Source organism: Dreissena polymorpha, chromosome 3 (genome assembly GCF_020536995.1).
Source record: "Dreissena polymorpha isolate Duluth1 chromosome 3, UMN_Dpol_1.0, whole genome shotgun sequence".
NCBI lineage: Eukaryota > Metazoa > Mollusca > Bivalvia > Myida > Dreissenidae > Dreissena > Dreissena polymorpha.
In genome coordinates, this window is record NC_068357.1 from 109349686 (window position 1) to 109359957 (window position 10272).

The 10272-nt window shown below is 43.3% G+C and overlaps 3 protein-coding genes and 3 pseudogenes across 3 annotated transcripts; all 6 read left to right on the forward strand.

Moving 5' to 3' along the window:
- Positions 1-3224: 3224 nt before the first annotated feature.
- On the forward strand, positions 3225-3656 carry LOC127870978 (histone H2B-like). The gene has a single exon (XM_052413592.1). The coding sequence runs from the start codon at positions 3232-3234 to the stop codon at positions 3604-3606; it is 375 nt and encodes a 124-aa protein (XP_052269552.1). The 5' UTR covers positions 3225-3231; the 3' UTR covers positions 3607-3656.
- A 571-nt stretch (positions 3657-4227) lies between these two features.
- Positions 4228-4684, forward strand: LOC127870977 (histone H2A). The gene has a single exon (XM_052413591.1). The coding sequence runs from the start codon at positions 4249-4251 to the stop codon at positions 4627-4629; it is 381 nt and encodes a 126-aa protein (XP_052269551.1). The 5' UTR covers positions 4228-4248; the 3' UTR covers positions 4630-4684.
- Positions 4685-5948: 1264 nt separating this feature from the next.
- Positions 5949-6593, forward strand: LOC127872485 (histone H1-delta-like). The gene has a single exon (XM_052415817.1). The coding sequence runs from the start codon at positions 5994-5996 to the stop codon at positions 6591-6593; it is 600 nt and encodes a 199-aa protein (XP_052271777.1). The 5' UTR covers positions 5949-5993.
- An 866-nt stretch (positions 6594-7459) lies between these two features.
- LOC127872486 (histone H3-like) lies at positions 7460-7916 on the forward strand (annotated as a pseudogene).
- Positions 7917-8645: 729 nt separating this feature from the next.
- LOC127872487 (histone H4-like) lies at positions 8646-9041 on the forward strand (annotated as a pseudogene).
- A 595-nt stretch (positions 9042-9636) lies between these two features.
- The window catches only part of LOC127872488 (histone H2B-like), a 20003-nt pseudogene continuing 19367 nt past the window's right edge, over positions 9637-10272 (forward strand).

Sequence of the window (10272 nt, forward strand, 5' to 3'; positions counted from 1 at the left end):
ACTTCATCGGTGGCAGCGGCAACATCGGGGGCGGCTAAAACCTCATCACCGCCGACTGCGGCAACATCGGAGGCGATATCGTCTACATCGATTGCAGCGGCAACATCGGGGGCGGCTAAAACCTCATCACCGCCGACAACGGCAACATCAGCGGTAGTGTCAACCCCATCTAAGTCCGGGCATCGCCTTGGGATGAAAGACACATGGAAGAGGAAATACTCGTGGGCCATCTTCACCACATTTGCTGATCAGAATGAAGGCACAGTCGACGTGCTCTGCGCATTGTGCAAGCGCCATCGCATCCAGAAGCTGTGTTTTCTTGAAGTTTCAACATTGCCTTCGTTTCCGGATAATGTGTCTGTATTTTAAGTATTTGATGGCATACTATGGATAAGTTTTTAATCTCGTTACTGCATGCATTACATGTTAATTTTATTTTGTCGTATCGTATAATCTTGTATTTTTTCTTGCTAGGTGCAAAGTAGGTTCCGTCAGATTTGAATTTCTTTTTTTGAAGGAGGTTTGATAGATAAGTGTTCATGATGATATACGATAGTGTGTATTTCCTCCATCGGAGAACTTTGCCTTAATCGTTCTCCAGGCATCCTGGATCATCAATAAAAATGTTGATCTTTAATCAGTTAAACAACTACTCCTTCATATCGTACAGGGACATGTTGATGGTATTTGTGTAACACAGCGTATAGGGACATGTTGATGGTATTTGTGTAACACAGATATGTTTTGTCGCAATAAACTCGTACATTTAATTGCATTATTGTTTCACAAGAACAATAAGTAATTTTTCCTGTCAAGCAACAAGATGACAGTTATCAATTTAATTTATCAGACCCATTTATGCCTAGCGGAAAAAAATGCCTTGGCAAACAGTGTAGACCCAAATGAGACGCCGCATGATGTGAGGCGCCGCATCAGGGTCTGCGCTGTTTGCTTAAAGGAATTTCTGTAAGAAATAGTCTAAATATAGAAATAAATATACTAGACATCCATAATTTTGGAAATAAATTGATCTAATTTAGAAGGATATAAAAGATAGGGAGAGTCCACAAGGTATAAATGGGTTAATATCATACATTTGCCATCGATACACAATATTAATTTGTAATCTTATAAGTAACTTATTTTGTACAATAGTTTGAAAACAAAGATTTGTGTAAAAAAAGGAGGAGGAGGAGGAGGAGGAGGAGGAGGAGGAGGAGGAGGAGGAGGAGGAGGAGGAGGAGTAGTAGTAGTAGAAGTAGTAGTAGTAGTAGTAGTAGTAGTAGTAGTAGTAGTAGTAGTAGTAGTAGTAGTAGTAATAGTAGTCGTAGTAGTAGTAGTAGTAGTAGTAGTAGTAACAGCAGCAACAACAACAACAACAACAGCAGCAGCAGCAGTAGTAGCCACGACATAGCTAACTCGTGGCCACGAGATAGAAAAAAGAGGAGAGTAATTTAAAAAAAGAGAGGTGAATGTCACCTCTGAATGTCACGTCTATGCCACCGTACTTATCAGTTATTTAGGCCTCATTAATTGGAATTTTGTGTAGGTTTCTGATGAATAATTAATTAATTAATTAATTAATTAATTAATTAATTAAGTAAGTAAGTAAGTAAGTAAGTAAGTAAGTAAGTAAGTAAGTAAGTAAGTAAGTAAGTAAGTAAGTAAGTAATTGAGTAAGTAAGTAATTAATTAATTAATTAAGTAAGTAAGTAAGTAAGTAAGTAAGTAAGTAAGTAAGTAAGTAAGTAAGTAAGTAAGTAAGTAAGTAAGTAAGTAAGTAAGTAAGTAAGTAAGTAAGTAAGTAAGTAAGTAAGTAAAATGTTTATAAGGTAACGTAACGCCGTGTATCGAATAATGAAATTTATATGAAAATATAATGCGTGTATTTGTAATGGTGCTTAATAAATTGAACACAAGAGTAATTGTAACTAGTTCCCATGCATTGGTGATTCTTGTGAAAGCAATTTGATCGGCCACACGTTTGCCTGTAAAAAGGATAAAAGAGCTGAAGGCATCCGTAATTTTAAACGTAATTTTAAAATGAATGGGAGCGAATGAATGGGAGCGAGCGGCATTCAAAAGTTATATTTGGTTTTGGTTGATAAGAGCTTGTAGTTTCGTCCCGTTCTAGTTAACATGTATGTAGTCAAACTACTTGGCTGAAATCGTGATCATCTCAAAAGCGGGACACATTTAGATTGTAAAACCTTTTAAGTACTTATTACTAAAAAAAACGATTCGTACACATCTTTTTTATACAAGACACAGAAGGAAACATTAAAAGAATACTGATATATTGATTTTAAATACCAAAATGTCTGTGTTTGTATGCAGGAGATTAATTTAATAAGTGAAACCCAGAATAGATTACAAATTATATGGCAAAATGCTCCCGCTTAGAAATTTTGCTGCGAAAAATACCTGTTTTGTCACGGACGTCGCAATCTTTACTTTCTTTAAATGATCACGGAAATCACCCAAATAAAAATTTATGGAAACCGAAAGTATATGTAAAAAGTAGATCGAAAAATATTCGGTATTATGTTTGGAATCATCTGTAATTAAAAGGAAACTGACATGTTCTTACACTATGTGAATTTAAGATAAATAGTATAATACTGTATATTTATTTTTATAAAATTATAAGATATAGCGTATGACGACATTCTGCGCATGCGCGTATGCCTGATTATTTATGGAAATTAGGATTACAAACCACTAACGGATTTTCTTTATTTGAGGACCGTGTATGCTCAAGAAGTCTCAATCGTGGCCCCTTTACACGTGAGTTCGTCATCGGACTGGTTTAATAATGGGAACCTGTTTTATTTTGTTGTATGCCCTATCATGAATGACTTTTAAATTACACTCACTGCCTGTAATTTAACATGTTAGAGTTATATCAATATGCTTGAACTTGAAAGTCAAGGGTTATTACATCGTGTACATGAAATAAGATGCAGACATGAAAAAAACGTAAACTATAGGGTTTCTGATGCATAAATATGGCTTAGGGGTTCTGCAGATACACGTAGGGACATGAATTGTTTGAATTGTTTGCTAAGGCTAAGTTTGCTTGATTTCGGCAAATGAAAGATATTCTCTCGCAATGTGTATGTAGCACAGTGTTAGGGGTTAGGTAAGAACAAAAGTTCGAGAGTGAGTCGTTCATATAAATAGCAGTTGAAACGCGTTGCAAACATTCATCTCTGCATCGATTTAGAAATCATGCCGACCAAGGGTGTTGCAAGCAAGGGCTCTAAGAAGGCCGCCACTAAGGCTAAGACCGCGCGCTCCACTGACAAGAAGAAGCGCAGGAGGAGGAGGGAATCCTACGCCATCTACATCTACAAAGTCTTGAAGCAGGTGCACCCCGACACCGGAGTGTCCAGCAAGGCCATGTCGATCATGAACAGTTTTGTCAACGACATCTTCGAGCGCATTGCTGCCGAGGCTTCCCGCCTTGCCCACTACAACAAGCGATCCACCATCACAAGCAGAGAGATCCAGACCGCTGTGCGTCTCCTGCTGCCTGGTGAGCTCGCCAAGCACGCCGTGTCCGAGGGCACAAAGGCTGTCACCAAGTACACCAGCAGCAAGTAAACAACTTCTGTGGTGCTTCAAAACAAACGGCCCTTTTTAGGGCCACCCAACTTTCTTACGAAAGAATTGTCTTATTGTCACAAGAACATAAATATCATTGCTTAATATTAGTGCCAAATAGTAAAAACCAACAATTTTAAGTATATGGCAGAGGTTTGTTTTGATGCCCTTTACACTATTCACGTAATAGAACGTGTTCAGACTACAAACTGTACATAACATAAACGTTGAAAATAAGGGCCAAATAGTGTTCCTCCGTGAGTGTGGTCAAGTGTATAATCAATAGTCGTACGTGTATCTTAGAAGTAACGATCTCGTACTACACACAGTTAGGGCATGTACCAACGGGTAGCATTTTATAGTCATATGTTTGTTAAAAATTATTGAAAATTATCACCGAATGTTACGTTCCAACATACACGGAACAAGCACAGAACGAAGTAAACTTGCCGAACATGTCGAAATAAACTTCGCGCTGATTGGTTGACCTGCTTTTGTAACGAGGACGCTGATTGGCTGAAATTGCTTAACTTCGCAAAGCAAAGTAGGTCAATCCGTTTTCGAAACAAAAAAAAAATATATATACGGCAAAACGCGTTTGCCGATGTATTTTCTGTTGCACTCACAACCGAAAGCACAATCATGTCTGGACGCGGAAAGGGAGGAAAGACAAAGGGGAAGGCAAAGAGCCGCTCATCCAGGGCTGGACTTCAGTTCCCAGTGGGCAGAATCCACCGTCTCCTGCGCAAGGGCAACTACGCCGAGCGTGTTGGAGCTGGTGCACCCGTGTACTTGGCTGCCGTTCTCGAGTACTTGGCCGCTGAAGTTCTCGAGCTGGCTGGCAACGCTGCCCGAGACAACAAGAAGTCAAGAATCATCCCTCGTCACCTGCAGCTCGCCATCCGCAACGACGAGGAGTTGAACAAACTTCTGTCTGGAGTCACCATCGCTCAGGGTGGTGTGCTGCCAAACATCCAGGCCGTTCTTCTGCCCAAGAAGACCAAGCAGGCTGGTGGCAAATAAGCACCTTCTCTGGCTTGAAACGTTACCCAAACGGCCCTTTTTAGGGCCACCTAAACGATACTGAAAGAAATATCTCGTGACATTGTCAACAACTTATGCACTAACCAAACACTCATTAGCCGACCGACTCACTCACTCACTCACTCACTTGCCTGCCTGCCTGCCTGCCTGCCTGCCTGTCCACCCGCTCGCTCCTTCATTCGCTTCCCTAACGATTAGGGAGTATACATCGGTATAACATACAAAGAAATACCATTTTGGGTGCTTACCAGCCCTCTCTTCCAGACCACTGACGTTAACTAACGTAACGTAATAGGTCCACGCAGGCTTTAGGGGCCTTGAAGACAGAATAAGTCACACGTGTATTCGCTTGTTTAGGCCATGTTCGGAAACATTTTCATCCTTGCTCAGGCGGTTACCTACACCACCCAACCGGTCAGGCAACGCCGTGGATAGGGTGCGTGGGCTTCATAGCCAACCTCGTTGGCATCGCAGTATTACATTCCGGGTAGCTGGGGATGGGAGAGCAACCCACTGCTCGTACTAGGGGTCAAGTTATTGTGCAGTTTTCAAACACTGGCAAGGGCCCCACCGAAAATCCTGGTACGAGAATTTGCTAGAGCACTTGCCTTAAACAATAGCCTCTCATACGCACTGACTGACACTACCGAACGATAGCCGATGCCCTAACACTGGTATGAGCCAAAACCATGGCTAAATCACGATTATGGAAAGCTTAAGGGCCCAGGCTCACACTATGTGAAGGTTACTGATGCTTAAAGAGTCGAGGGACGCACGCCGGGTAGTTTTGGGACACGTACTGGTACTGCACGCATGGTGTTTAGTGCTTTCTTACTCTGTGTTTCTCGTGTGTTCGTTTTTATCAAGGACATGGTGTTTCTCTGTACTAGGGACTCCCACAAATATACGTACTGTATGGGCAGGTCATATTGTGATGCGATTCAAGTATGAACAACGATAGGAAGAGGACTAGGCAAGTGTATTGTCGCTGTTTTAACTCATAAATATCTGTCCACCGTGCTTTTGTGGCGACTTGTGTGACTTGTAATACTATTTTCGTCGTTATTTCCATGCCCAATCCTTATAAAACCTGGTAGTGCTTGAAGATCTATCTTTCATCTACGTACCTATGTTCATTCGCATCAATTTACACAAATGATACATGAGAAATATGCAATAATACAAGCACGAAGAAACACACGAACATAAAATTTCTGCGCGCACCTGCCGGTATCTCTATCACGTCCGCGCGATCAAATACCAACGCTGGTGACCTACTTTACATATAAAGACTTAGGCAGCCGGTTTTCTATCATTCTATCACTGAATACCACATCATCAAAATGGCTGATACCGCTGTCGCTGCTCCCGTCGCTGCCCCAACACCCGCCAAGGTGAAGAAGGCTGCCAAGCCCAAGAAGCCCGCAAGTCATCCCAAGTACAGCGAGATGATTGCCGCCGCACTTGGTGCCCTGAAAGAGAGGTCTGGCTCCTCAAGACAGGCTATCCTGAAGTACATCCAGGCCAACTACAAGGTCGGGGATAACGTCAGTGCCGTCAACGCCCACCTGAAACTGGCCCTCAAGGCTGGCGTCAAGAGTGGAGCCGTTAAGCAGTCCAAGGGCACCGGTGCCTCTGGATCCTTCAAGCTTGGAGAGGTGAAGAAGGCCGCAAAGAAGGCTGCCAAGCCTAAGGCTGCCAAGCCCAAGAAGGCAAAGGCCCCTAAGAAGGCCAAGACACCCAAGAAGGCGGGCGCCAAGAAGCCTGCAGCCAAGAAAACCGCTGCCAAGAAGGCCCCAGCCAAGCCAAAGAAGGCCAAGACACCAAAGAAGGCTGCCGCTGCTAAGCCAAAGAAGGCTGCTGCCAAGCCTAAGAAGGCTGCTTCTAAGTCACCAAAGAAGCCCAAGGCACCCAAAAAGGCAAAGACACCAAAGAAGGCGTAAAAGTAAAAGGCTTCCCAAGTGTCTCACAGACTTCAACTCAAAGGTCCTTTTCAGGACCATTCATCCTATTTTGAAAGAATTGTCTTTGTCGGCTGTCGATTTGCCATTTGTATACCATACAAAATAACTCGCAGGCATAAAATTCAACATTTGTCTTTATGTTAAGCTATGAACCATACACGTGTAATGTTTTGGCATAGAGACAGACATAGTGGACAACGTGTACCTGTTAGCACAAAGGTAGGTCTGCAGATTTTGAGTTTCATGTTACACTAATATTAGCAAGCAGCTATTTTAACAAAATTTCCCAACTTGGAGACAAAAACAGTCACAGTGAATTAATTTGTTTTGGCTACTTTGCTAAGTTCATATGTGTCTTCTATATTTATGCATGTATTAGCTTCATAAACATCACATTGGACTTGATTTAACTCCAAAATATACATGTTTAGGTTTGTGTAGCTAGCCTTCTCATAGGGCTATTTTACATGCAAAATACTCAAAGGTTTAACACGCCACGGCCTTGTCCATGTATATACTGTTTATATCAAAGACATAATTGTAAATTGTGCAGCTTGTTTCATACACATTGCTCTTTCAAAGCTATATTATCGCTTAACAAAACGTACATAACTCGCATATTTACAACAGTTATTCGCACCAGCCTAACCCGCGATACTATGAGCGTTTTGATTGGCTGACGCTGTTTGTCACGCTGGCGTTGATTTGTTAATTTACTATCCGTTTTCAGATACGAAATTTGCAACGCGGATTGTAGCCAATCGACTGTCACTCGCACACCGCTTGTTTCTTTATATTAGCCCGTTTTTTTCAGTTGTCGAACATACTGTCTTACAGCAGCAACGATGGCAAGAACAAAGCAGACCGCTCGTAAATCTACCGGTGGAAAGGCTCCACGCAAAACAGCTGGCTACCAAGGCCGCTCGCAAGAGCGCACCAGCAACCGGCGGTGTCAAGAAGCCTCACAGATACAGGCCAGGAACCGTCGCCCCTTCGTGAAATCAGAAGGTACCAGAAAGAGCACCGAGCTCCTCATCAGGAAACTGCATTCCAGCGCCTGGTTCGTGAAATCGCTCAGGACTTCAAGACTGACCCTCCGATTCCAGAGCTCCGCTGTCATGGCTCTCCAAGAGGCCAGCGAGGCTTACCTGGTCGGCCTTTTCGAGGACACCAACTTGTGCGCCATCCACGCCAAGCGTGTTACCAATCAGGCCAAAGGACATCCAGCTCGCACGCCGTATTCGCGGCGACGTGCGTAAGCTTTTGTACTTGGCTCTCACACAAAACAACGGCCCTTTTTAGGGCCCAATAAATAGTGCGAGAGAATATCTTTCAGTTGTAAAAAGTCAAGCAAAACTTAGCCCTTACCCAACAATCATGTTGCTACACGTATCAGCAGTACCCCGCAACAGTACCGCCGCTAACACATATATGCGTCAGGGACGCTATAGTGTACGTTCTTTCATGTGCTGCATCTCAATTCATGTTCGTCAGATATGCAATGACCCTTCACGTTCAATCATCTCGTTATTACTCTTAAAGGTTCATTACGAGCCGCGTCGTTTATAGTCATTCACAAAGTGACATAAAACACAACTAGATCATAGGTCTCGCGTATTATAACCAGCTCGGTGACAAACTCCACGTGTGAGTGGCCAAGATTGAGACTTTTTCAGACCAAAATCGCCCAGACCTCAACTAATTACCGTTACGGTACACAGTCTGCACTCAAGGCAACACAACGTAAATGCACGCATCAAATAACGGCAGATATTCTCACATTTCAATCAAGAAAACACCGTTCATATCTTATAAACGGACATAATTACATCAAACTCGCATGCACACGCAAATCGGCCGTTTTCACTGATTTTCTTCGACCAATCAGATTCGACCACCGACCAATCAGCGTAAGCAGCCCGAAAGTAGGTTAGCAGGTCACATCACAGTGCTCTAACTTCTCTTTGTGTTTAAATAGCCGCAAAAAGACCCAGTGAAAGCATTCTACAGCTAGTACCTGATAGATACAATATGTCTGGACGTGGTAAGGGAGGAAAAGGACTCGGAAAGGGCCAAGCGTCACCGAAGGTTCTGCGTGATAACATCAGGTTATCACGAAGCCCGCAATCCGCCGTCTCGCTCGTCGTGGTGGTGTGAAACGCATCTCTGGCCTCATCTACAGGAGACCCGAGGTGTCCTCAGGTTGTTCCTTGAGAACGTCATCCGCGATGCCGTGACATACACTGAGCACGCCAAGAGGAAGACCGTCCTGCCATGGACGTCGTCTATGCCCTCAAGAGACAAGGCAGGACTCTGTACGGATTCGGCGGTTATCGAACCTTCTGTACAGAATACAAAAACGGCCCTTTTTTAGGGGCCACACACACATTTCGAAAGACTTTTCTTACAAATGTCACAATATACTAGTGTTACGTTAAAGCGTCAGATTGTTAGGTTTACTTGCATTCATGCATTAGATACACCACCTGGGATGATCGTATGGTTCATAAGACTAACGCAATGTCCCTAATTCATTACTTCTTTACAGTGCGGTCACACGCTCAATTACCAATATTAAGCCTAATTTTAGTGCATTGTTTCGTTCAACCCATGTACCAGTTTTATAAGGCGAAACTATCATCATTCGCATTTGAATGTTTCGTTACCGGACATGCGGCCTGGCGGTGTTTTGCGTTCATTTTTTCTATTACAGACCCATTGACGTAAGCATGTGCATTAGGTTCATATTGAACATTGTGGAGGACTTATTAATAATAAACACTTACTTAGTCTTAATAGATCATTATAATTTGCGATGCAAACATAGGGCTTCGACAGTATTGCTTTAGCCTTCGTAAACACGTGTAAATACGAACGCGCATCGTTAAAACTGCAGCCAATCGCGAGCGAGCGCGCTGTACACTGCATTGGAAGTAGGTCAATCCGTTTTCGAGAGTGAGTCGTTCATATAATAGCAGTTGAAACGCGTTGCAACATTCATCTCTGCATCGATTTAGAAATCATGCCGACCAAGGGTGTTGCAAGCAAGGGCTCTAAAGAAGGCCGCCACTAAGGCTAAGACCGCGCGCTCCACTGACAAGAAGAAGCGCAGGAGGAGGAGGGAATCCTACGCCATCTACATCTACAAAGTCTTGAAGCAGGTGCACCCCGACACCGGATTGTCCAGCAGGCCATGTCGATCATGAACAGTTTTGTCAACGACATCTTCGAGCGCATTGCTGCCGAGGCTTCCCGCCTTGCCCACTACAACAAGCGATCCACCATCACAAGCAGAGAGATCCAGACCGCTGTGCGTCTCCTGCTGCCTGTGGCTCGCCAAGCACGCCGTGTCCGAGGGCACAAAGCTGTCACCAAAGTACACCAGCAGCAGTAAACAACTTCTGTGTTGCTTCAAAACAAACGGCCCTTTTTAGGGCCACCCAACTTTCTTACGAAAGAATTGTCCTTATTGTCACAAGAACATAAATATCATTGCTTAATATTAGTGCCAAATAGTAAACCAACATTTTAAGTATATGGCGAGGTTTGTTTTGATGCCCTTTACACTATTCACGTAATAGAACGTGTTCAGACTACAAACGTACATAACATAAACGTTGAAAATAAGGGCCAAATAGTGTTCCTCCGTGAGTGTGGG